Source organism: Hordeum vulgare, chromosome 3H (assembly GCF_904849725.1).
Source record: "Hordeum vulgare subsp. vulgare chromosome 3H, MorexV3_pseudomolecules_assembly, whole genome shotgun sequence".
NCBI lineage: Eukaryota > Viridiplantae > Streptophyta > Magnoliopsida > Poales > Poaceae > Hordeum > Hordeum vulgare.
Window position 1 is genome coordinate 611,735,031 of NC_058520.1, and position 26,916 is coordinate 611,761,946.

Sequence of the window (26,916 nt, forward strand, 5' to 3'; positions counted from 1 at the left end):
TCCTGCACAGTAAACCCTCTATCTTCAAGACAAAGCGATGTTTCCAAACAAGAGAGATGTTGCTGTCATTGATCCTATTAAATCCCAGCCATCCTCCAGACAGCAGTGTACTGAGTGGGTAGTCAAAGATTTGCAACCACACCAAAGAGATATTCGTACAGGAAAATGCAAGCTTGTGGTGCTACCGTTGCACCGAACTTACATTGTATTTTTAAAATGTTTCAAAAAATTAAAAAAAAAACTAGCACACTCACAGAAAATTAATGTAGGTTGTCATAAAATTTCGAATCAAAATTCGTAACATAACTTGACAAACAAAAATGACAAATTCAACACTGAATAGTACACAACATAACTCGGACTTTAGATTTGGTTCATTATCACACTGATGTCAAATTTATAATTTTTATATCTTAAAAATTATTTCAAAATTTTGTGACATCATACATTGATGTTGCGCTAACATGCTAGATTTTTTTCAGATTTTTTAATAAATTCTATGACACCCGGTGCACCGGTAGCATAACAAGTGCGGGTGCACCGGGTGCATTCCCGGTCTCTTACTTCATCATCTAACCCTTACAATTACGACTGATCATGCCTTAAATTTCTTCTCAGACATCTCAATTAGCATATCTTAAATTCATACAATCTCATGTAACTACATACACTAGTAGAAAAACTACTTTGCGTGAGATACTTTAGTCCCGGTTTGTAAACGGACCGGCACCGATGGTCCAACGGCTGGGGGGGGCATCATTAATCCCGGTTCGTGTTGAACCTCTAGTACGGGTTCATGACACGAACCGGGACTAAAGGGGTAGTGGCAGGTTAGTGTCAAGCTGGGGCCCCACTAGCACCTTTAGTCCCGGTTCGTGGCACGAACCGGTACTAGAAGCTCACATTTAGTATCGGTTTGTGTCATGAACCGTGACTAAAGGTTTCCCTATATAAACCCTTCGTCCAGCCCGCTGTCGAGCTCTCTGTTCTTTCCATTTCCTCTCCTCTCTGTTCTTCCCCAAAGCTCGAGGTCATCCTTCATTTTGCCCAAAATTTATCAAGATTTGAAGACCCCCCCCCCATCCATTTAAGTGATCGTAAAGGTTAGCAACTTTGTCCTTTTATCTCTCATTGCTAGATTAGCTCTTGCAATGCTCTATAAGTATAGCGATTTGTGGGTTTTACTTTGGGAGTAATTATATGTGGTAGTTTATTTGATTCATATGCAATTTGAGCTTAAATTAACTCTTAGTTTGCATATGTAGGTGTGGTTTACTTAGTACTTTTCCGTCCCACCGTCGATCGCCCGCACCGTCCATCACCTTGATGAGCCTCTTGTTCTTATTATGTTTTTATATAAAAAGTCATGTTTGTGTGATTTAGATATATAGTTACTTGTATAATTTTCTTACTCGTACGTTGTTTGTTATACATAGTGGCATGGTTTGTTATACATAGTGGCATGGTTTGTGTACTTGTATAATTTGTCACCGTCGGCCCTTGTCCGGTTTATGATTCGGACGTGGTATATTCTCTTTTATAACTATTTGTTGCATTTTGTGTTTATGACAAATTATGCTCATCAAGTTGGCATATATATTTTTATCTAGGAGGTATGTGAACCGGAAATTCCAACCGACCCTCTTATCGAGAGGTTAAATTTAGTTGAAAAAAAAACAAGTATTTGAAAGAAAAATTGAAAAGAATTGAAGAAGAGAAGATGAAACTGATGTTGTATGTTGCCGATGTCGTCGATGATCACAAGATCAAGATGGAGAAACTGCGCTTGAAGATCAGAAAGATTAGAAAATATGTCACTGATAATGAGGCTTCGTATCATAATGCTGTTGGATCAATTGTTACCTTGGTTGCGATCTTGATCACATTTGTTGTTGCATTTAAATACTTTAGCTAAAGAGTTTGTATGTTGTTTTTGTTGGAAATATGCCCTAGAGGTAATAATAAAATAGTTATTATTATATTTCCTGTTACAAGATAATCGTTTATTATCCATGCTATAATTGTATTGAATGTAAACATAAATGCATGTGTGGATGTATAGACAAAACAATGTCCCTAGTGAGCCTCTAGTTGACTAGCTCGTTGATCAAGGATGGCCAAGGTTTCCTAGCCATGGGCAAGTGTTGTCACTTGATAAGAGGATCACATCATTAGAAGAATGATGTGACGGACTAAACTCAAACTATAAACGTAACATGAGATCGTGTCATTTTGTTGCTATTGTTTTCTGTATGTCAAGTATATATTCCTATGACAATGAGATCATGTAACTCACTGACACCGGAGGAATGCCTTGTGTGTATCAAACGTCGCAACGTTACTGGGCGACAACAAAGGTGCTCTACAAGTATCTCCGAAAGTGTCCGTTGAGTTAGCATGGATCAAGACTGGGATTTGTCACTCCGTATGATGGAGAGGTATCTCCGGGCCCACTCGGTAATACAACATCATAAACAAGCCTTGCAAGCAATGTGACTAAAGAGTTAGCCGCGGGATCTTGTATTACGGAATGAGTAAAGAGACTTGCTGGTAACGAGATTAAAATAGGTATTGGATACCGACAATCGAATCTCGGACAAGAAACATACCGAAGGACAAAGGGAATGGTATACGGGATTATATGAATCCTTGACATAGAGGTTCAACCGATAAGATTATCGTAGAATATGTAGGATCCAATAAGGGCATCCAGATCCCGCTATTGGATATTGACCAGAGAGTGTCTCAGGTCATGTCTACATAGTTCTCGAACCCGCATGGTCTGCACACTTAAGGTTCGGTGACGTTTTTGTATAGTTGAGTTATGTGTGCTGGTGACCGAAGTTTTTTCAGAGTCCCGGATGAGATCCCGGACATCACGAGGAGTTCCGGAATGGTCCGAAGACGAAGATTGACACATAGGAAGTTGGTATTTGGATTCCAGAAGATTTTCGGGCATTACCGGCAGTGTACCGGGAGTGACGAATGGGTTCCGGGGGCCCACCTAGTGGGCCCACCACTCCCCAAGAGGGAAACATGGACTTGATGGTGGTGCAATAGCTCTTAGTGGGCTGTCTAGTCAACCAAAGAAAGTGCATGAGGTAAAAGTGGAAAAAAACAAAAGAGGTGGACAACTTGGGGAGGAGTCCTACTCCATGTAGGATTGGAGGAGGACTCCTCCTCTCTAGCTTCGGCCGAGCCCAAGGAGGTTCTCCTTGGTGCTCAAGGCTAGGCCCTCCTTCCTCCTATATATACTAGAGGTTTGAGGGTTTTTGAGACACAATTTTAGCCACGTGAAACCCTCTCCTCTAGTTTGTAGTTCTTCCTCTATATCGGATTTCTGCGGTGCTTAGGAGAAGCCCTGCAGGAACAGATCACCACCACCACCGGCGCGCCGTCACGCTGCCGAAGAACTCATCTACTTCCCCGTCTCTCTTGCTGGATCAAGAAGGTGGAGATCGTCATCGAGCTGTACGTGTGCTGAACGCGGAGGTGTCGTCCGTTCGGTACTTCATCGAGGCGGATCGCGGAGGTGTCGTCCGTCCAGTACTTGCCATCTGATAAAGTACATAGTCATACAGTCATACATTATTCAGAACATGGAAGGGTCCAACTACGGACAAGATAAACGGCAAAAGCTATGATATCCCGCATGCTAGTCCCACGATCACGACTACGGCCTCTAGTCCTCCGGATAGGTCACATACACCCTACCACTGTCCTCATCGAACTCCCACTTGAGCTCATAAGGATCGATCTGAGCTGTCTCTACATCACCTGTACCTGTGGGTGGTTGTAGTATCTGGTGAGTCACAAGGACCCAGCAATCTCATGACCTTGGTTTCGAGTCTAATTAAGTTATTAGGTAAGGTAGGGATAAGTGTTTGAGTTTGCAGCAACCTAAGCATATATGATGGCTATCTTACGAAGAACAAAATTAACATATGTGGACTACGTAAGACGGTCAAAGTCTAGAATGATCACTAAGTGATCCTGAACACCTACTTACGTCATTCATAACCCCACCGTGTTCCCGATCAGAGAAGGAGCTCTGAAAGAAACAGTCACGGTTACGCACACAGTTGGCGGGTTATTAATTAAATTACTTTAAGTTGTCTAGAACCGGATGTTAACAAAGTATCCAAGTTTGCCACATAACCGCAGGCACGGATTTCCGAAAGATTTAACCTTGCAGGGGTGCTCCAACTAATCCATCACAAATTACCACATGCTGTATAGAAATCCTCTATCACAAAATTAGCGATCTCGTCGGATCCCTTAGTGGAAAACCTCAACTTTGAGAAGACCCAAAGTCTCAACGGAATCCCGATGCGCAAGATATATCGTTAAGGTAAGACAAGTCCAGCAAGACCGCCCGATGTGTCGATGAACCCGATAAGAGCCGCGTATCTCACTCTCAGGACACGACGGATGAGTCACGCTACGAGTTAAACCAAACCTCAAGTTTCCCCATGGTGGCCCCATAGTCTGCCCGTTTTGAACCAACACTCATGAGGAGCACTGGCCCGGGTTGTTGATTAAATTCCTCGGATAGCTATTCCCTATACTTTTTATTATTAAGTTGTTAGCAAATTGACATCAAATTGAGAAATTTATCAGCCAACAATTAATAAGTAGTAATGTCCAACTTCCACATGTCTGTAGTACATATACTCCCATACTATATCGTTGATGGCGCGCGTTGCGGCGCCCATCTATTGGAAACTATATATATAAATATCTGTAAACTCTAACGGTACAAACATGAGAAAAATTGAATTGTCCCTCAATATATATTTTATCAAACTTCTACTTGGTCAAAGTTTATATCTAATTTCATAGACTGACCGATGCATATTTAGGGAGGAACAAAAATGATTAACATTCAGAATCAAGATAACATACCTATATCTAGAGATCAGTGACATACTTGTACATAGATTTTACAACCACCGATACAAAATATTTTGACACCCTTGGATTTGCGAAGAAAGTGAGAGAAATATGATATATCACCGAGGAAGGTATCAAAAAATGAGATGGTGTAGGCTCCATCGGAGGTCGTTGGATCTAGTCACATATATAAGCTATAGAACGATTGACAAGCGCCATAAACTGCAATAAATCCATGCTCTTGCATAAAAAATATTTGCTAAAATTGATATTCAAAGTGTCAAATGATCAGAATAATTACCTGATGACCGAATCAATCGAACGGTGCCATTCATGTGCATTAATTCAGGGATTGAACATGAACTGAACAATTCCATTCCATCTGCTTCTGCATAAAGTGGACATGTACGGGCAATTATTCATCATGAAGTCAAGGGAGAATTAAATGGTTGATATAATCCATCTGATCTGAGTTTACGGCATGCTGATTTTCTATCGCATGTTGTTCGCCGGCATCGGTAGAGCAGGGCGGATAGCCATTGCCACTCGTGAGCTGAAAATTTCCCCAAACCAATATAGCAGAACAAACACCAAGCACATAGACTGACATGGCCTGCAACTACAAAGATAAAAACAGCGTCACGAAATTGTACTGAGCCTGAGTTGAACCATTGGGTAGAGTAGGGATTATGTGATGGGGAGGAAACATCTGCAGCTAGGTTAAAGATGGAGGAGGGGCAATCTAGTTGATCAGAGAAGTAGTATTGCTACAGAAAGAAGAGAGGAGACAGCAGGACATAAGGAAGCATAAATAGACGCATGAATTAATTGGTAGCACACCTTCCATTATCAGGCACCAGCAAGTGGTGCGTCTCGATCGGCTGCCATTAATAGTGGATGTAAAAGGCCAGATGACAGTGTGTATTCTTTCATTAATTTACGTTATGTTACTTCCAACCTGGAATAAAATGGTGGGCAAAGCAGTAAACAAAAAACAACCATGGTTGACATTGTGAGCACATACCTCATCAACTGTCTGCATAACGCACAGATCATCATTACGCTTAAGTTAGTCAACCAGATCTTTAGAACAAAAGAAATTGATTGAATCATATGAAGTAAACCTCGCTGGTAGCCTGGCACCATTGACATCCTGTGAATGCACAACTATTGACGTGGTATGCAGTTCAACGCCGGCTGGTACAGTCTAGAAATAACAACTATAAGAAGCATGGATTTAGAAATTAAAATCTGGAAGCACCTCAGTGTAGTAATTAGGACTTGAACATAGACCTCGGTGCAGGAGAAAGGGAGTCAGATTGATGATTAAGGATCTATGGATGTATTGAAAGGGAGCCAGATTATTGAGGAACCACCGATGTATTGGTTGACAATTGAGAACCAGAAATAAGTAGCGCGTGTGTTGGCACCGACGAACTGGTCGCTGGGCTAACAATATGATCACCTGAGCGTGTGTAGGAGGATCTGGTCCAGAGAGGCGGCAACCTGGAGGCGACTGGTGTTCTGGCGGCACAGTAAGGTGAACCGAGGCCGCAAAGTGAAGGGCCGTGGCTGGTTTATGGGGAGATGCAGGATCCAACCGGCATAGAGGATGGCGATGGGCAAAAGGAGCTGCTGGGGGAGGCTGGCATCATCGTTCGCCGATCGCCGTCGCGAGAGAGGAGAGGTGGGAAGAGGATAGGTCGCCTTTTGTGTTTTCTTTTCTTTTCGATGCTGCTCACCGGACCGAGCAGAGAGCGGTGGAACTAAATGGACTGGTTGCGGCCCAATTAATCACAGGGCTCCGATTTTTCCTTGGGAGTAGCGGCCCTTTAGGACATTCGGTCCATGAAACCGCAGTGGTGGCCCAGGCGGGACTGCAGCTTAGATCTAACGGCCAAGGACGGTCAAGAACAGAAATCAACGACCAAAAACGTACATGACGTGAGAGGGCTGGGAAGTGGTTCAGTTTTACTTTCCTAAATATTCAATGGTGTAAGGTAAAAAAATCTAATGGACAATACTGCATATATGATTCTTGAAGTACTAAATGACTTGATTGATATGGATTTCAGGTATTTAACAAGAATGTAAATTTGGAAGAGCAATATCCAGAGTTGTTTGAACAAGCAAATTTGATAATGAAGAAGTGCAGAGGGCTTCCTCTTGCATTAGTCACCATAGGTGGCTTCTTGGCAAACCAACCAAAAACTGCTTCTGAATGGAGAAAATTGAATGATCATATCAGTGCTGAGTTGGAGACGAATCCAGAACTGGAGACTATAAAAGCAGTCATTATGAAAAGCTATGATGGTTTACTCTATCACCTCAAGGCTTGTTTCTTGTATCTGGCCATCTTTCCTGAAGACCAGCAGATTGCACGGAGACGCTTAGTACTTAGGTGGATTGCGGAGGGTTACTCAAGGGAGATGCGTGGCAAGTCTGTGGAGGAAGTATTGGATTGTTACTTCATGGAATTCCTAAGCAGGAGCATGATCCTGCCATCTCAACTGCCAACTTATAGTAGGAAAGGAATTGACTCCTGCCATGTCCATGATCTCATTCGTGAAATTGCCATCACAAAGTCTATGGAGGAAAGTCTTGTTTTCACGTTAGAGGAAGGGTGCAGTTTAAGCAACCAAGGCACAGTGCGTCATCTTGCTGTAAGCAGCAATTGGAAGGGGGATCGATGTGAGTTTGAGAATATAGTAGACTTGTCCCGTGTACGGTCACTGACAGTTCTTGGTAAGTGGAAGCCATTTTTCATATCTGACAAGATGAGGTTGGTGCGAGTGCTGGATTTGGAAGGCACAAGTGGTCTAGTTGATCATCACCTTCGGCACATAGGGAAGCTCGTACATCTTAGATATCTTTCTCTGAAGGGACATGGTACTAATATTTCACCTGCCAAATTCGTTGGGGAACCTGAGAGAACTCCAGACGCTAGATATTTCAGGTACAAACATAATAAAGCTACCAAGGACCATCATCAAGCTTGTGAAAATGCAACGCATTCTTGCTAGCAACATAGGAAGTACACAATATATATATATTCAAGGGAGCCTTCAGCAATAGCTTTGCCCTTATTGTCAGCAGTTTGTTGTGTGTCATGTTGCGCACCCAGTTGTCTGGTAAAAGCTCTTGCGCTTGACGATGGTGCACAATTTAACAGACGTGATGTATACACCGCGTTCTGTTGCAGCATATTACCTCATTATGCGGCAGGACGAAATCGAGGTGGTGTTGAAGTTCCAAGAGGGATGTGGAAACTGAAGGCCCTTCACGCACTACGCGTCGTGGAAATCGCAGGTGGGTGTACTGCTCTGGAAGACATGAAAAGGTTGACCAGGCTGCGCAGGTTAGGATTGATAGGCATCAGCAAGAGAAACGATCAAGAGTTGTGTTCAGCAATTGCTCGTCTCAGCAGCCTGGAGTCATTATCCCTGTGCTCAGATAGTGATGCAGGTTTATCAGGCTGCTTGGATGGCCTGTCATCGCCTCCAGAAAACCTGCAGAGCCTCAAGTTGCATGGGAACCTAGTTAAAGTGCCAGGGTGGATCAAAGGCCTGAAAAATCTCGTGAAGATGGAGCTAGTGGGGTCAAGGATATCGGAGCATGATGAGGCGATACGGGTCCTCGGGAACCTACCAAACCTGGCCACTGTTAGGCAATAAACCGTGTCGATGAACCTGGCGCGTCGAGCTCGTGTGTGGGCGCGCGCCGGGCACGTCGGGTGCATCGGGTTCACGGTGTAGTTGTGCGTGTGCAGGCGTGTGTGTTGCACGGGGTGACCGGGCACGCGCGCACCGTAGGCATGAATGTAGGAAGAAGCTGTTGGCGAGCGGGCGCGGTGATCGCAGGCTGATCCGGGACTTCGTGCGTGGACTGGGGGCGCGAGAGCGCGTCCTGGGCGCGCGAGACGGGCGGATCCAGTGCGAGCGAGTGGAGGCATGGGTGCGTGCCCAGTGCGCTGGCTTGGGTATAAAGCCGCGGAGGGCATCGTTGTAATGGTGAGGGACATCGAGTTCGTGCTCGAGGGAATAGACAAAGAGGCGTTCGTGCGCCGGAAACCCTAGGTCTACCCCGTCTACCCCCCTTCTTCCTTCTTTTGCTTGCTGGTTCGAGCGATAGAGAGGGCGAGTGTGCACGAGAGCTTGAGCCGGCTAGGGTAGGCACCTACAATTGGTATCAGAGCGACAGGTTCGGGAGGAGCGCGTGGAGCTTGCCGACGATGGCGCTCGTCCCCTACGGCGGTGGGTCGGGTTCTTCGCTGTCAACGCCGGTCTCAATGCTCACCGGTGGGAACTACACCACCTGGGCGATAAAGGTCGAGGAAAACCTCGACGCGGCTGGGCTGTGGGAGGCGATCGTGCTGCCGGAGGACGCGACAGCGGCGGTGATCGCAAAATAGGACAAGCCGGCGCGGGCGTATCTGCTCGGGGCGCTGGCGGAGGATCTCTTGTTGCAGGTCTCGTCCAAGAAAATGGCGGCGGAGGTCTGGGCTAGCCTGAAGGCTCGATTTGTGGGTGCAGATCGAGTCCGGACGGCGCGGCTAGGCACTCTCCGGGGAGAATTCAAGCTCTTGCGCATGGAGGAGGGCGAGACGCTGGATCAGTTCGTGGGAAAGCTCGATGGCATGACGGCGTGGTTCGCAGGGCTCGGTTCAACGCTAGAGGACGACGTGCTGGTGAAGAAGCTGCTTGATTCTGTGCCGGACCACCTGTACGCGGCGGTGGCCGGAATCGAACGGTTCTGCGACGTCTCCGCCATGGGCTTCGAGGAAGCGCTGGGGCGTCTGAAGGCCTTCAACGAACGAATGCGTCGACGCGGATGTTACGCAATCCCCGGTCCGCTAACACCAGCGTTTCCGACCCACATGCGTCAACAGGCCCAACCGGAGAGCAACACCGACTTATGACAGGCCTTGGGCCCTCTCCCCCCAAAAGACTAGCCTGTTAGGAGGGGACACCCTCACCCTTATAAATCGTGTTATGTCTCCTCCCACAATCGATGTGGGACAGGCAGCAGATCGATTCAGCAGAAGAAAACAAATCCATCGATTGATGTACATTCGTTGGAAGGCAGGGACGGGACAAGGCAAATACTAACGAGCATCGGTGAGTTGAGCCTAGAAGTTGCACCACGTGAAAGCAAAAATTGTTTGGTTAAATTGCTATTAGTACTAGGAGGTGACCACGCGGTTTGCTTCATGTACTATTGCATCGTGAGAAGTTCAAGTGGCACAATAGGGATGCTTGAAGGTGCTGCGGAAAGTCATGTCAGCTAAGATGGAATTATCATGTGATGGGTGAAAATTCGTGGAATATGATCTGGAAGCCTGGAGCGGGTCGTTTAGCCGGACAAGGTCGGCTTGGTCAGACTAGTTAGTTTGATGGATCGACGCGAGTCGGTTGGTACAGAAGACGGTGGTAAGATCGGCGACGACGACATCGGAGCGTGATGCTGATGGTGACCGACTTCTGGGTGTGGAAACACGCGGCACAGGCTCTAGGGCTTGTGTGGGTTTGACAAGACTATAGCACGGGGTTGATTCAAGGTGGTGTACACACGGAGCTTGAAGTCAACGGGGCGTGGGGTGGACTGGTCATCTACCATGGAGTCATGTTGAGAGTGGAGCTGTATTGAGGGGCTACGGTGTAAGGATCCGGAGAATCGCAGCCTATTCAGCGGGGAAAAAGCGAGTGACACGCAATTCAGACCGGAGCCCAGTGGTCCGATGGAAGCGTGAAACTCGTCATCGGTCGGATGATAATCGGTCGTACTCTGCAGTGGGGTTTGAGTGGTGTGGGTTCGCGACCCTTGAGGCTTGACCGGGACAGCGGAGGCTCGATGCAATAATTGCGACGAGGCGTGCGGTATGCACGGGCATGGAGACGGACTAGGGCTTTGGTGGTCATACATGTGGTGAGATAACTGCGAATTTGACTCAGGGTGACACAAGGCGACGGCGAAATTCCTTCAAGTTTCAGACGGACGGTCAAGGAAGAGCGATGATGTTGAGTTCAGGTAACTCTTATGTGCGACACCCAATATGAGTTGTTCACTTTCACGCAGGTCAGTGATCGGTGTGTGATGGTGTTGGATACTCTGGAAGTTGGAAGCTCAACTAGAGTAATGTGGAGCTTAATTTCATTCGAGCGTTGACTATGGTCAGAAAAAGAAAGAACTACAAGTTGCAGGTGGAGTCACATGGAGTCTTTGGATTGGCAGTGGTGCTCATGGGATAAGCTCAAGTTCAATGTACATGGAAGTTTGATGCATGGACGAATTCAAGGTGGTGGAGAATATTCGCCAAGGTGGAGTTTGTTAGAGTTGTGTCGAATATTGTGTACAAGGTAGGTTACAGTTGGACTTGTAGTTGTATTATGTTTAGATAGGATATGGAGTCGTGTCCAAGCAGGACACTTGTATCCTAGGCCTCTCATATATAGCGGGGGTAGACACACGATGTAACCTATGCCAACATAATAGCACAGGTGTGCAGGAAGAGCCGGCGGCGTGTGCCGGCGCCTAAGGCGGCCAGGGTGCGGTATTGTGACGGTGTCACGGAAAGGAGTGCCCGTAGTCATGCCCCGGGGATGTAGCCATATTGGTGAACCTCGTTAACAAATCTCGTGTCGTGCTCGTGTGATTGCTTGGTCCTCGGATGATCGATGGAGAGCCTCGGATTTATTCTAACAGCAGTCAGGCAGGCGGTACGATGGAGGATGGCCAGTTGCTGCTCACGGCGAAACAATGGCGAGCGCAGGAGCGGCGGACGCGCGGCGGTGGGAGGGACGATGACGACGACAGGAGCGTGGCGTCGAGCGCTCGAGGGAATCGACGTGGGCATTGCTACCACTGCAACGAACGCGGCCACTTCAAGAGGGAGTGTCCGAGGCGGAGGAAAGCAGCGGTGCCGGAGCAAGCTCTGCTGGGGGAGATCGACGTCGAGGACGCCGGGCTTCTCTAGGCCACGGTTTTGGGGGTGAATGTTAGGCAATAAACCGTGTCGATGAACCTGGCGCGTCAGGCTCGTGTGTGGGCGCACGCCGGGCACGTCGGGTGCATCGGGTTGACGGTGTAGGTGTGCGTGTGCAGGCGTGTATGTTGCACGGGAATGACCGGGCACACGCGCACCGTAGGCGTGAATGTAGGAAGAAGCTGTTGGCGAGCGGGCGCGGTGATCGCGGGCTGATCCGGGACTTCGTGCGCGCGCGAGAGCGCGTCCTGGACGCGCGAGACGGGCGGATCCAGCGCGAGCGAGTGCAGGCGTGGGTGCGTGCCCGCTGGCTCGGGTATAAAGTCACGGAGGGCATCGTTGTAATGATGAGGGACATCGAGTTCGTGCTCAGGATGGTGGGGTTTGAGGAAGCTGCAGCCCCTAAGCTTGAGTTGCTGCAGTATTACGTTTGGGAAAGTCCCAGGGTTGGGATGTTCTCTGGGTTACATCACCTTCCAAGCCTCAAGGAATTTCGGCTGAATAGTTTGGACTGGCGCTATACCGAGTTCGTGGAGTATTTACGAGGCGAGCTCGCGAAGAATGAGAGCAAGCCCGTTTTGAAGATGTATACGTAGCTGGCATCTACTCATTCAACTGCCCATCTTTCTTGTCTCTTAACATCCATTCATCATGTATTACCTTGTGCTCCTTTTCTTCTTCTTCTTCTTTTTCTCTTTGATTCCATGCTTGAAAAATGCTGCAGTCGATTCCTGAAGGTTAAAATTGTATGCCTGAACATACAAAATAAGGAGGGCGAAGGCTCCATCAATGCCTTCCCATCGACTGGAGGGTCGGTGCCATCTTCACCAGCGCCTTCATATTCTCCTCCTTCCCCAACTTCATGTTGGCTTATAACTTATCTCTCCGCTCTATGTTCTTCACATACATGTTTGAGTAATTGACTAGTTCTCAAGGAATAAGGTTTTGGATCTTAGTATATATTGCTCCCTCCGTTTCAAAATAAATGTCGTAGATTTTATATCAAGTTAATATAAATTTTATACTAGATCAATGACACCTATTTAGGAATGGGGGGAGAGTAGCCTATGAGAAAATACAATATCCTCTTTTCTACGCTTAAATTAAAACTAGCAAAAGGGTCCGTGTGTTACAATGGGTGAAAAATAATTATAATCTTCAAGGATGCTGATCATATTACGTCCTTAAAATTTTAGGACATTTCTTAAAATGCATGAACATTTTTTGAATTAACAAACATTTCTTTCAATTGCACTTAAAAAATAATACACAAACCTTGTTCTCAAAATCATGGACTTTTATTGTTTTCACCAACATTGTTCTCAAAATTATGAACACTTTTCTCAATATGCGAATACTTTTACAAATATCCCGAGCATTTTTTGAATTCACAAACATTTTATGTTTTCTTGAAATTTTTATTTCAAAATTCTCAGTTTTATAAGTTGCATTTTTTTTCAAAAGTCGATATTATTTAAATTTAAAAAAAATGGAACAGAAAATGAAAATAAAAAATGAGACCAAAACAGAGGCACGAACTGTTTTTAAGATTTTTAGACGGACTTTTGTTTAAAATTATTGACTTTTTTCATTTTACTGACATTTTCTAAAAATGTAAACATTTTTTTGTATATGCAAACATTTTTCAAAACTGAGTAGTTTTTGAATTCTCAAAAAAAATATGTTTTTTTGAATATTTTATTTCAAAACTCTCAATTTATTAAATTTAAGAAAAGTTATTTGAAGTTCTAAATTATTTAAAGTAGAAAAAAATGAAACTGAAAAGTAAAATAAAAAAACTAAACTAAAAGACAGGCGGCCACGCATGGGCCGACCCAAATAGGTGTGCTACATCTTTTTTCAATGCCCAGAGCGTAATATAGGAGGTGCCTTCATGGGCCGGCCCAGTCCGGAGATTTTTTTGTTTGAAACGTTTTCTATGACTTATAAGTGGCAATTGTGGTTAATTTTCATCAACTTTATGGGCAATGTTAATGACGGACGACAGAAACATTAATTGCTTTATTAATAGGTAAAGATTCTTCATAAATGTTGTCTGAGTCAACCACTCGGCACATGAAAGATGTCATTATCTTTGTGATGGTGTGATGTTCCGTAAAGATGTGACAATAATATCTTTGTGATGGCGTGATGTCACTTGACACCACCATTGTCTACAATAGACTAAATTAGAATTTCTCCAGCACTTATTATGCTTTGCTTCCTCTGGATGTAACTCGGGTCACAAGTGAATAAGAGGAGGTTGCCTATACTAATCAGGGAAATATTGAGTTTTCTTTAACACAATACAGATACAAGTGTTCATATACACGCGCATACACTCACTTCTATGAACGCACATACGCACACCCTATTTCTATTAGCACCCTCGAGAAACTTAGACGGCATATCATCTTGAAATTTGTGAAGTCATCTTAGGCGCCTCGTCGTCGACGAAAATGTCCCCTCCCACTGAAAACGTATCCCCGGAAATCCAGAAATAATGTAAGCACCAGGACTTGAATCCTGATGGACTGAAGATACCACGGTCCCTCTAACCATCCAACCACAGACTGGTTTACAGGAAGTGTTGAGTTGAATCTACAGATGAAAAACGCTTTTTTAATTTGAGAGACAATATCTATCCCTAATAATAAAGCAAATTCAGTTTCTGGTCATCCGTCGTGGAGATTATCCTTAAAGTTTGCATTTATTACCCACCATGCCACCGATAAGTAATAAAAAATGTTTCAGAAAGCAAAAAAATCTTGGACTGGGCCGCCCATGTAAAACCTCCTATATTACGCTCTGCACGTTGGGAGAATATCCAGCACACCGTATGGGCCGGCCCATGCACAAGCGCCTGCTTTTAGTTCCGTTTATTTATTTATTTTCAGTTCCGTTTTATTTATTTTATTTTAAATAATTTAGAACTTCAAATAATCTTTAAAAATTAAATAAACTGAAAATTATTAATCAACATATTTTAAAAATAAAATGTTTGTGACTTCAAAAACTGCTCGGAGTTTTGTAAAAAATTATCGCATATACAATAAAATGTTTGTACAATAAGAAAAGTCCATGATTTCAAATAAAATTCCATGTATTAAAAATTATTAAAGGCATTTAACAAAATGCTTTCTAATTCAAAATATGTTAATGCATTTAAAAAATGTCCTAAAATTTTAAAAATAGATAGTGCCTGTTTTGGTAGTTTCTTTTTTTTATTTAAAATTTTCCGTTCCATTTTTGTTTATTTCTAATTTAAATATTTTAGAATTACAAAAACTTTTGCATATTAAAAAAGAGGAATTTTGAATTAAATGCTGACGAAAACATGAAATGTTTGTGGATTCGAAAAAAGCTCCGGATTTTTATATTTTTTTTGCAAATTCCAAAACAATGTCCATGAATTTAATAAATATATTACTGATTTATAAAAATGTTTGTGTATTCAGAAAAACTTCATGTGTTTCAAAAAATGTTTTTGAATTTAAAATAAAATCCTCCAACATAAAAAATTATGTTCGTCTTTTCTTGAACTGGTCGCCAATTCAAAAGAAAATATTTAAACCCGTTCGAAATATAAAAAATATTCACGATTTTTAGTAAATGTTTGTAAATTGTAAAAAATGTTCTCGATTTTAAAATTGTTTCCATATTTTTAAAACTCTTCAAGAAAGATCTAATGTATGTAGTTAAACATTAATACTTCTAAGTCTTTGTGACAATATACCTATGTGAATTTTGAAGAATTAACTGTTGGATGGATCAAATTATTATTTTATGTTTTAAAAAAATATTGAAATTCAGAATAAATCTTTGAGTTACCATAATTTTTAACAACCATGATATATATTTTTTGAAAATGTAAAGATTGCTTCAACTTGTGAATAAATTTAAAATAAGAAACATTTCTTGCATTTGTGCATAAAATTTTAAAATCAAACGATGATATATGAACATAATGTGATTACCATCATTGAAGATTATGTTTTTATCTTCCGTGGCAACGCACAGGCCATTTTGCTAGTAAGAAGAAGATGAAAACAGGGACCTTTGGCAATCATTGATCGTACTTGGGTTTGGGCCTCATTGCGGCCCGGCCCGTATTTACCAAGGTGCGTCGTATGTGTGTGGGGACTTTTCTCTCACCACTGAAATCCGCCGTACTCGAAACAAGCGGCCCGTATCCAGCCACGCATGTCCGCCGCCGGCGATGCCGCCGCCGCCGCCGACGACACGGTGGTCCTGGAGATCGCCGACGCAGCAGCATCCCCATCCTCCGCGCCCCCGCCTCCCCCCATCCCCGTATCCGCCCTCGCCGGCCCCCTCCCGTCCCCGACCGTCCTCGCGGTCCGCGCCGACCGGAGCAGGCTCATCGAGAGCTCCTCCTACTTCCGCGCCCTCCTCGGCGGAAGCTTCAGGTCAGCGAACACCCAGCCTCCTGCGCTAACGAGTCAAGCAAGGAAGCGGCTAACCGAGCTCGACTTCCCTGAATTAATGGTGGCTGCAGCGAATCGGGTCGCGGCTACGTGCGGATCAGCTGCGACCTCGCCGCCGCCGTGCAGGTCCTGCGGTACCTCTTCGAGCCCCCCGCCAGCTTCGCGATCTCCCACCACAGCTTCCTGCCGCTGCTGGAGGTATCCCTCCATCCTCTTCTGCGTGGGCGCCGTCTAATCCTAGTGAAATCAGCAACTTATCCTAGTGAAATCAGCATGTTCAAAATTATTATCTTTGAGCCTTGAATACAGTTTTTTCATGTACCAATGTTACCAATTAGCTGGGGCGCTTGAGCTCTGCAGTCATTTGGAAGATGAGATGCATTTTGCCTAGTTTCGGCTTCAGTTATGTATGGTATGGTCCTGCTGTGCTGCTCGGCTTCTAATGTGGGAGTGCGATGGCGTTTTGTCCTCTCAGGGAGCTCTGTTTCTCTCTGTCGAGAGCCTTCTAGTGGACTGCAAGAGGTGGTTCAGAACCGTGAGATCTCGGAATTCCTCCATGGTGGTACCTTTGGATTTCATAATCGAGGCCTGGTGCTTCGCTCGACGGCACGGTGAGTGTACTGTTTTCGGAATTGTTTTCTCGGACATCTATTTTGTTCTCATAGGATTTTCTACTTTCCATGTGGCTGCAGGGGTTACTTTTGTTGAAGACGTATGTCCAGGATATCTAGCTCAGAATTTTGTAGGTACAACTATACTCTGTTTTCAATTTTGCTCGGTCTTTCTGTTTTCAGTGTTTTTCCGGTTTTACGTGCTCATACATTATTGCTTCCGCTAGCTGTTGAAGATTGATGAACCGTTGTGGGTTTCAGTGTTGATGACTCATTATTTCTAGTTGAGTTCTGAAGAAAAGATTGTCCCGTTTTTTAGATGCTAAAGCTCACCAAATTGAACCAGTTATGGATAAGATGCACATATCTGTCTATATGCAGTTCCATCTACTTTTAGGCAGGGGGCAGCTGGGCAAGGGATTCTTTAGGTCACACTTGATGGCGTCTTTCTTAATTGTAGCATTGCATCTGTGCTTATGATTCTACATGATTTTGACATAAATAAAACATCCTTTGCATTATGCATAGTTAAATAAGCCATACACTCCTCTTGTCGGAAAAAAATAAGCTATTCGTTGTTAACATCTAGCATTTGTTTTACTTGACCTACCATGTCTTGTTTTATTCGATTATGTTTTTTCAAGACTTTCCAGTTTGTCAGAAATTATGTTGCTTAATTAATGAGAGGCCAACTTACTTACCCCCTCCGGTCCGGTGTATAGGGCTCACTAGCAATTTCTATTCGCTCCGAAACACCACAGGAATAAGGCCTGCTAGAATTAATTAGGCTAATTAATCGCAATAGCTGGCTCTCTCTCTCCCACTGCAAGAATTACTCTTGGCCGTACCGCGTGCTCGCAGCTCCTTTTTATTGGCTGCACGCAGCTCCTTTTCTCTTGGGTTGCATGCAAACTTAATTAGGAGGGAGAAGTACGTGCATGCATAACAGCAGGAATTGACTGAAACATTGCTGATAGGTGGAGATGTACGTGAAGAGGAGATGGACCGTAGCCAGTAAAAATCCACCTTGATCCTGCTGCGATTCCTAATAAGCCCTATACACCAGACCGGAGGGAGTATTGATTATAAGTGTAGATTAATAGTTGATTAGAAGTGCATATGGGAATTCTTTGTCAAAATAGACCCATCATGTTGTTCAATGGTTATCGCTCTGGCATCAGATGTCACTCATTTGTTATTAACTGTTGTGCGAATCTCATGCAGGTACAGGTTATCTCCAGTAGATCATTTGCTCATATACCTTATGATCTGCTGTGCTCCACCATTGAATCCCCACACCTGACTGTGGATAGGTCTGTTTTTTATGTATTTTCAATGTTTTCTGTGGCCAGATTGCTATGCTTTCCTCTATGTGCTGAAAAATGGATTCCCTGACCATTTCCAGTGAAAAACAATTGTGTGAAGCAATTTTATCTTGGGGTTCCGCAATCAGGCAACCCTGTGAAGAATCAGTCTCCAACTCAGCAGATAACCAACTATTCCTTCTTAGCAAGGTACACCTTTCTGCAACATGAGTATTACCTGACTTGTGGCATCAAAACTTGCTACCACATTGGCATGTTTATTGACTATGTACACACATTTGTAGTACAATTAGCTTGCAGACGCCTGGCCATGTTCATTGACGTATATCATTTTTTTTTGCAGGTTAGGGTATGCCTTTTACCTTTAGGATTCGCGGCAGGTATACCTCCTTGGTTTGGAGCATTTGTTTTATGCATTTATCATATGTTATCTTTCTCTATTACACTACCCACACTTCTCTTTTTTGCATTATGTCCTGACTCTTCAATCCTACTTTAGGTACAAAGAGAAACTGCTTTGAATTTGGAAACAATGCTGTATGTACGATTCTTAATCTGCTCAAGGACAGTTTGCAAACTCTACTGTATACAGTTACCGACGACAACTTGGATAGTTACCGTATTCGATTAACAGAATATTCCAAGGTTTTCGTCATACCCACTTCTGTGTTGTTGCCGTTTTACATTTGAAACATCTAGAAAGCGTGGTCTTTAAAAATGATTCTTTTCCTCTTCTTGCTTCGCAAAATTATAATACTCCCTCCGATCCATATTAATTGTCGCTGATTTAGTACAACTTTGTACTAAATCAGCGACAATTAATATGGATCGGAGGGAATACTTCCTTCCAAACTGATTAACCATACCCAAAGTGGCTACAATAACACAGCAACAACACCAACAAAGCCCTTCAGTCCCAAACAAATTGGGGTAGGCTAGAGTTGAAACCGATAAGATATCAAAAACCAAGTCAAGGTTCTGGCACATGGATAGCTGCCTTCCACGCACCTCTGTCCATGGCAAAATCTTTGGTGATGTTCCATTCCTTCAGATCTCTCTTTACGACAAAACTGGCTACGATCTCTTCATAAATTTCCATTTTTGAATGACTGCTCTATATGTATTATCCATCACATGGCACTTTTAAAAAGCTTTATGTTGAACAAATCTTCGTAGATGCTTCATCTGATTCGATATGACAGTTGGAATAATCTGCTGAGAGCTGCTCAGATGTTCAAATGATACAAAAATTGGAGCGTACCTCGCGCATCAAATTATCTATCACCCAAAATATTTTTAGAATTTTTTGAAATTTTCTAGTATTTGTTTAGATTTTTTTTTCTGACCGGGTACAGATGAGCCTGGGCACCGAAACGCTGCACTCATTCTGACGAAAATCCATTTCTGAGCCCGAGCTCATCTGCACCCGTGCTGAATACAAAAATCAAAACAAATAATAAAAAAATAAAAAAAATCCAAATATTTTTTGGGTGGTAGACAATTTGATGCGTGAGGTCCGCTCCAATTTTTGAATCATTTGGACATCTGAGCAGCTCTCGGCAAAAAAGACAAATTCAGGATCTCTAAAAAAGTTTACTGTTCATGCACTGTTTTGACCAATTTTTTTTTCTGAGAGCTTCTCAGATGTTCAAATGATACAAAAATTGGAGTGGACCTCATGCATCAAATTATCTATCACCCAAATTTTTTTTGGAATTTTTTGAATTTTTCTGGTGTTTGTTTTGATTTTACTTTGGTTCTCCCTTGTCCAGACATTATACACTAATTTTGAAAGACGAGGGCTTTGTTTTGCAGAAAATAGTACTTTCGGGATGCCCCCAATTAACCACCCAATTCCTATACATATCGACGCTCCCCGCTGATCTGGATGCTGCATTTAAGAGAACTATAGTGAGTGATGGGCTGATGACAAAGGCTAAAACCTTGTCATTTGGAAATGTACGCATCATGGATCTCTCCAAATGTCCAAATGTACATTTTGATGCAGCAACTTTATGGATGAAGTTTGCATTTCCAGAATTGAGAACGTTCATAGCTTCCTATTGTGTACTCGTTCGGTTTGAAGATTTGCAGTATTTGTTACTGAGATGTCCATGGATTAATGAAATCGATTTAAGTATTGATACGAGCGTTATACTATCCAAGCACTCAATTATATCTTCTAGATCTGAAGCACGGCGTGACGTAAATCAAAACCTGTCTAGCTATTACATGCAAAGTGGATTATATGGGACCCCAGTAAACCCAGTTTTCTCAAATATATCAAAATTGATACTGGAAGGCCGAAATGATATTACCGGTATGGAAAACGTTCTGTGATTTAGAAGTATGCATATTTTGTTTGCGACCTTGTAACTGGCTTTCTTCTTATTTTGTGTCTATCTTTGTGTACAGATATGAACTTGTGGAAGATATCCATGCTTAAACGTTCTCTATGTTATATAAACATTAAACATTGCACCCAGTTGACAGACGATGGTATATCTGCACTACTGTTGAATTGCAGAAAAATGCACTCGATGGTTCTTTCTTATACATCGTTTGGAAATCATTCAATTCAAGCACTATGCTCATCGGATCCTTCAGATAGCTTTCCTTACCATAAGGATGAACATGCTCATGTTATGGCATTTAGGTTGCAAGAATTGCATCTGGAAGGTTGCGGAGGTAATTAGATATCATAGTACTTTTTGTTCCTTATCCAAGGTTCTGTTGCAACTGAGCAATAACTTATCATGATTAATCTGGGTAATGTGAGTTCTTCTATTTGCAGGTATTACTTGCGCTGCTATGTCTCAGCTAGTGAGTAATATGAATATTGTGAAGTCCTTATGCTTAAGGGAGACATCACTTGGAGATGGCGCTCTGTGCAACTTTGTTGGCTCTTCACTCGAGTGTCTTGATATTTCGGAGACTGTGGTATGATTATTTGTTTCAATTATATTTATGTTCAATGTGCATGTCATGCTATATATGTTACTCTTCTCCTGGAATCTTCTTTTGAAAGAATATCGTTGTCCTAATATTGTAGTCTTCAGTTATGAAGGAAACACTATGTTTAGTTGTTTCAAAAAGTATGAAGCTTGGAACTACGATTAACAATATGACAGATTTTCCCAATAATTTTTTACCAAGAACACATAATGAACTGTAGACCCTTTGAACGTATGATTTTGATGTTAAACTTTTCTGCTTTTATATTTGATAATTTGAATGAGAGGATATAATGTTTGTTAGTCCGGTGGCTGCAATGCAAACTTTTCAAGTGCAGTGCTAGTTCATTATTATTCAGTTCTGTTATTGTTATGCCACAACAGAACCATCACTGTGCTCATATTTATATCTAATTCTTATGGTTTTTTTCCTGGCCACGAAAATTACAGGTTTCTATGGTGTCATTAGCACCACTTATACGAAGAAACTGTAATTTGAGCTGCTTGAAAACAGCTGGATGTCGTAACCTGCTTTTTGAACAGGGTGAGGTACAATCCATGAGTGGTAACAAGTATGGCAGGTTTCTTCAGGAGATAACCAGTACTCTCTATTTGGAGGATGTCGAAATGGGCTGGGCATTTTGCCCTATTCGAATAGATGAGCTTATTCCTTCTTTTAGTAAAGTAAGGAGGATGACAGTTGGACTTGGCACAACATTACCAGAGAATATTCTGCAAGCTCTTCCTGAGATTTGCCCATTTCTCGAGTCTTTGGTTCTTAGGTTTCAGGTCTGTCCCTACTCTATACTACTCTCTCCGTAAACAAATATAAGAGCATTTAGAACACTACTTTAGTAATCTAAACACTCTTATATTAGTTTACAGAGGGAGTATTGAATAATATATAGAACTAGCGGTGCCTTTCACTGTATAATTGATTATATGAGCTGCATCCAGGTAATCTCTGATGGGGTTGTAAGAAATCTATTGCAATCATCAACAAAGCTTCAGGTGCTCTGCCTGCACTATTGCCTCGGCAGTTTGACTTCATTTAGCTTTCAAACAATGGCACCAGCATTAAGAATATTACGGCTCCAGTGGGTTACTCCATGGATGACAAATGATGATATGACCATTCTTACACGGAATTGTAATTTAGTTGAACTTGCTCTCTCTGGTTGCAAACTCCTAGACTCCAGTAAGTTTACTTTCAAGTCCAATATGTGAATCCATTTGTAGTTTTGTTTATCTGAGTTATTCTTATCCCACAGGCTCTCAAGAGATAATCTCGTCTGGGTGGCCAAACTTGACATGCTTACACCTTGAGGTATATGCACGAACTAACCGTGAATATTCCATGGCATGTGTTGGTAAACTTATATTTGTATTTGGGTTGCAGTTATAGATTTTATCTGAAAATCAAAACTGTGGATTCAGTGCTAAAATGTTTATACATGGCAGGATTTGCTATTAGTGGTGATGTAAAAAGCCTTCTTATGTTGCATAAGTATTGGAGCTTACTTTTCTTACTATAATTTTTCAATGCTGCAATGTGTACTTTGTGAATTTTGAATTCTAATGTATGGCTGAAATTGTAAACATCATCCAAGTCCCATCATCTCTTATGGACCTCATGTTTGTTTGATATGCAGGAATGTGGTCAGATAACAGTTGATGGGATTTCTTCTATTTTACACTGTAAAGCTTTGGAAGATGTGTTACTAAGGCACACGGTGAGTATGAACAATTATACACACCTGCTCCCAAATAGTTTAATTAATATAGTTCATTCAGTCTCGAAAGAGTTATATGTTTTTTTTTTCTGAATCTTGGAAACTGCAGGGTAGAGGTATCGGAAGAACCATCATAACAGATGCTATCAGAGAGGTACCTACAATACATTCATCCTTTGCACCATTGCAACCCATAACTACAACCCTGTTAATTCGCCCCCCATCACAGTTACCGCTCCTGAGGAAGTTGGCGCTGGACCTCTGTGACGCGTCCGAGGGGGGCTTCGACACCCCGAACGTGAGCACTACTGCACCCCAAATGCTTTCCCGAAGAAAGCTCTCGGTTAGGTTCTATCTGCTGACACACTTTGCCGTCGTTATTTTTTGAAGTACCCAGAGGGGAAGATGATGCGGAGCGTGAGGATGAGCAGGTGCAAGAAGTCGGCCGCGGCGAGGTCGTGCTTCGGAGAGGCTTCCCCCTCGAGCTCGAGCTCGAACTCGAACTCGAAGGCGGTGCAGCACAGGGAGACCATCGTGCTGGAGTGGAGCAGCCGGCAACTAACGACCACCGTCGTGGAAGAAAGGATATAGTCATGTAGCTGAACTTGTTTCTTTGTTTCGAGAGGAAAACTGCAACATGTCTTGAAGGAGTAACAGTTTATTTTTTTTCCTTTGCATTATTTTTCTGGGGAATGTCCAGGTAGAGAGGTGGTCTGCAAATTTGTTATACAAGGAGGATGGAATCACCGAATTTTTTTGACGGAGGAACCGGGAAAATGCAGCACGACATTGTTAAACGAAACATGTTTTGAAGTTCTAATAATGTGAATGGCACGGTGTTTTACGGATACCGTGACCTAGAAGCATGTTAGCTAAGGTTTGCCATCATGTATGTAGACGACAACCATGCCCTTTTATGGAAAAGAAAAGGGAACACGGGTATATGCGTGTCAGCGCTGGAATGCTGCTGAAACATTACGTTACATGTAGCCTGGGTATGTGAAATCAATCAACAGTTGCTGGTTTGCCCGAGTGGTTAAGGGGGAAGACTTAAGATCTTCTGCAGTCAAGCTGCGCGTGGGTTCGAACCCCACAGCCAGCACTCTACGTTTTTTCCTTTTTGTTCCTTCTATTCTTTGTGGCCGTCGGCGGATCTTTTTAAAAGATCGGTCGCCTCGCCAGTCGTCGGATGTAATATAATTGATCAGCTCGATGTTTTTTCTACTTTGTAATATTGGTCTTGTTGCGGAAACATTTGCAACACAAATTATGTTGCGTATTTTTTGTAACATAGGTTGTGTTGCGTGATTTAATTTTGCAACATGAGTCATGTTATAATTTTTTTTTTTGAGAATATGTATTTTTATAATATGGGCCACTATAGAAATTGGCATCATGTCGGTTTGTAACAAGGGGTTAGTTGCATGACCTTTTCTGAAACAATGGACCGATTACAAAAGTTGGACAGATTGGCTCCCGGCCATCCGATTAAAAGCCCGTGTAATGAACCTGGAGGCGACGGATGCTCCCACGTAGACCGACCTGATGAAGGAAATAATTTCCCCTATTTTTGCGAAAAAATATTATAGTACTCAGAAATTAGGAGCTACAAATCATTTTTTTGTGATAATATATTGTATTACTCAGAAATCGAGCTACAAATTATGATGTACAATGTCAAGGACTTCCTCGGGTCTCGACCCAAGCCATAACGCAGTAGGAACTTGTGTCTTCCCAAAGTTTGCCATAAAATGACTAACTAGATTTTGAATACGTCGAATATGAATTATACAAGAACCACGTTGCTCTAGATCATCCTTGATCTCCTTATAACTAGAAAAAGCATATTTAGGGCCTATTATGAAGTCCTCCAGCTCCACGTTTCACAACCTCCGTGTGCAGAGACGATCCGAAGCCTCATTAAGCTAGCTTCGAGAAGCCATGGTCGATCCTGGTGTAAATCTAAAGGAGTTTGCGAATTTGGGGAACTGCAGCTTCACAAATCAACTTAAGCATGGAGTTGGCCAAAATTACAAGGGTTATCACCCCCAAGTGAAGAAAAATGTTCCGTTTCATCTTTCTTCTCCTGTTTTTCTTCGTGGAAACACAAACAACGTGTCTGTCCTTTCATTTTGGGCCGCATGTAACCCATTTGATGATCTCCATCCAGCCTAACATGCATAACAACAACTGGAAGTCCAAGATGGCGATGGAGAAGCTGTTTTCAGTGCAGAACGGACGTGATCTTATGGATTCCAGACTATCGGATTCAACTTGAATTGGTAGATTGCTCCACTGTGACGCCAACATTGAGCCTTCTTTAATAGCTAGTATCTCAGTTTCTAAAACATTATCATAGGAAAAAAGATGCCGACATGAACTGACTATAATAACCCCAGCATGATCCCTGCTCCATCAATTCCACTATGGACGAACCCATCAGTATCCAACCTTAACATAGCCAGCCGGCGGGTGGGACCATGGAATACTGACTGGAATAATATTATTGCATGTGGTAGCCATTAAATGATAGCAAGTTGAGACCATGTACTTTCTTGTGTGCATGTCTGTATTAGGATAGATTGCGATGGACAACTAGCTAAGAATCTTCATGAAACATCCACATGTGGTGCTGGTTTTGCATGTATGATCTCGCTACAAACATACCAAATACGCCAGAACGACATCATGAGCCCGACTCACATAGACTCCTCAAGATAGTCGACCAGCTGAATAAACCATTCGTCGCTGAACGAGAGGATCAAAGTATTGTCAGGGAGAACCCATGTTTCCGCCATTGCATGCCAAAGTCTTCAAGCATTAATACACGAGCAAAACGCATGAAAGATGTGTCCTCATCAGCATAACAACAAACATGACAAGTTGCCACCACCTCTACGTTTCTTCTCTGCTGGTTGCACCATGTAGGTAAACAATTAGTGGCCAATTGCCAAGCAAGGTTCAGCACTTTGAGCGAGGCAGGACTAGACGACACCACATTCCACCTATCCGGTGATCCATCCACCCGAGAACTAGTCGAAGCAATCAAAAATTTTGGTATTCGTCCGCAGCAATTTTGTATGCGCTTTTTACAGTAAACACACATGCCTTCTTCCAAGCCCAAGCAATAAAGTATTTTTCCAGCCTAGGTCATAGAATTTTTTTGTTATCTCACAAATATCAAAGAAAGAACTCTTGAAGTTTGGTGAGGTCCCATGCACCATTGTGATCCAAAAGTTCAGAAACCCACTTGTATCTACAACGCCCTTTCTGGGTGATAAGGCCGCCAGTAGGTTCCCGTACTAACCAACGGTCATGCCAAATATGCACACTTTGTCCATTGGCAATCCATCATACAGATCCTTTTTTCAGCAAGTCCAGACCAAACTAATAAATTGTAACGTAGGAGATGGGTTAGTAGAGAATATAGTGTCCTCCAATCTACCACTCGGGTAATATTTGGCCTTCAAGAGTCGAGCACACAAACTGTTAGGAAAAACTATTAAGGCCACACTTGTGTGGCCAGCAAAGCTTGGTTGACAGACGGAAGTCCCTAATCCAAGTCCGCCCCAAGGTTTTGGCCTTGTCATTTATTCCACGCATACCAATGTGTTTTTGTTTTTTCCTTCCTAAGCACCCCAATAATGATTATTGATCATGCGGTTGAGATCATCACATACACCCAGGAAAACCTCGAAAAAACTCATAATGTAAGTAAATTTTGATTGTGCAATGGATTTTATCAATACTTCCTTATCATGCTAAAGAAAATCTATTGATTAAAAGACCATTATCAATTTACTTCTCTTCTTTTTCTACTGATTGAACGATTACCTAGATTTTTTTCCTCAATGGAGAAACACAGACGATGGGAACTCTCTGGAGTCAGATTACACTGATCTTGTACATGTACTTTTTTGCAGGATGGGGAGAAGACTTAGGACCCCTCCAACACGGTTCATCAAAACAAATT

General features: G+C 42.9%; 1 protein-coding gene, 1 non-coding gene and 1 pseudogene across 2 annotated transcripts; all 3 read left to right on the forward strand.

Annotated features, from left to right (window-relative positions):
- The first annotated feature begins 6,480 nt into the window (after positions 1-6,480).
- LOC123442279 lies at positions 6,481-8,567 on the forward strand (annotated as a pseudogene).
- Positions 8,568-16,046: 7,479 nt separating this feature from the next.
- LOC123445652 (BTB/POZ domain-containing protein FBL11) lies at positions 16,047-23,763 on the forward strand. The gene is made up of 18 exons (XM_045122667.1): positions 16,047-16,302; positions 16,392-16,518; positions 16,796-16,931; positions 17,013-17,062; positions 18,156-18,244; positions 18,337-18,445; positions 18,600-18,636; positions 18,756-18,901; positions 20,072-20,576; positions 20,672-20,944; positions 21,051-21,196; positions 21,661-21,999; positions 22,168-22,408; positions 22,482-22,537; positions 22,863-22,943; positions 23,053-23,097; positions 23,173-23,241; positions 23,334-23,763. The coding sequence occupies exons 1-18, from the start codon at positions 16,079-16,081 to the stop codon at positions 23,532-23,534; spliced, it is 2,874 nt and encodes a 957-aa protein (XP_044978602.1). The 5' UTR covers positions 16,047-16,078; the 3' UTR covers positions 23,535-23,763.
- A 198-nt stretch (positions 23,764-23,961) lies between these two features.
- TRNAL-UAA lies at positions 23,962-24,045 on the forward strand. Its single transcript has one exon. It is a non-coding gene; the product is annotated as a tRNA-Leu (tRNA).
- The last annotated feature ends 2,871 nt before the right edge of the window (positions 24,046-26,916 follow it).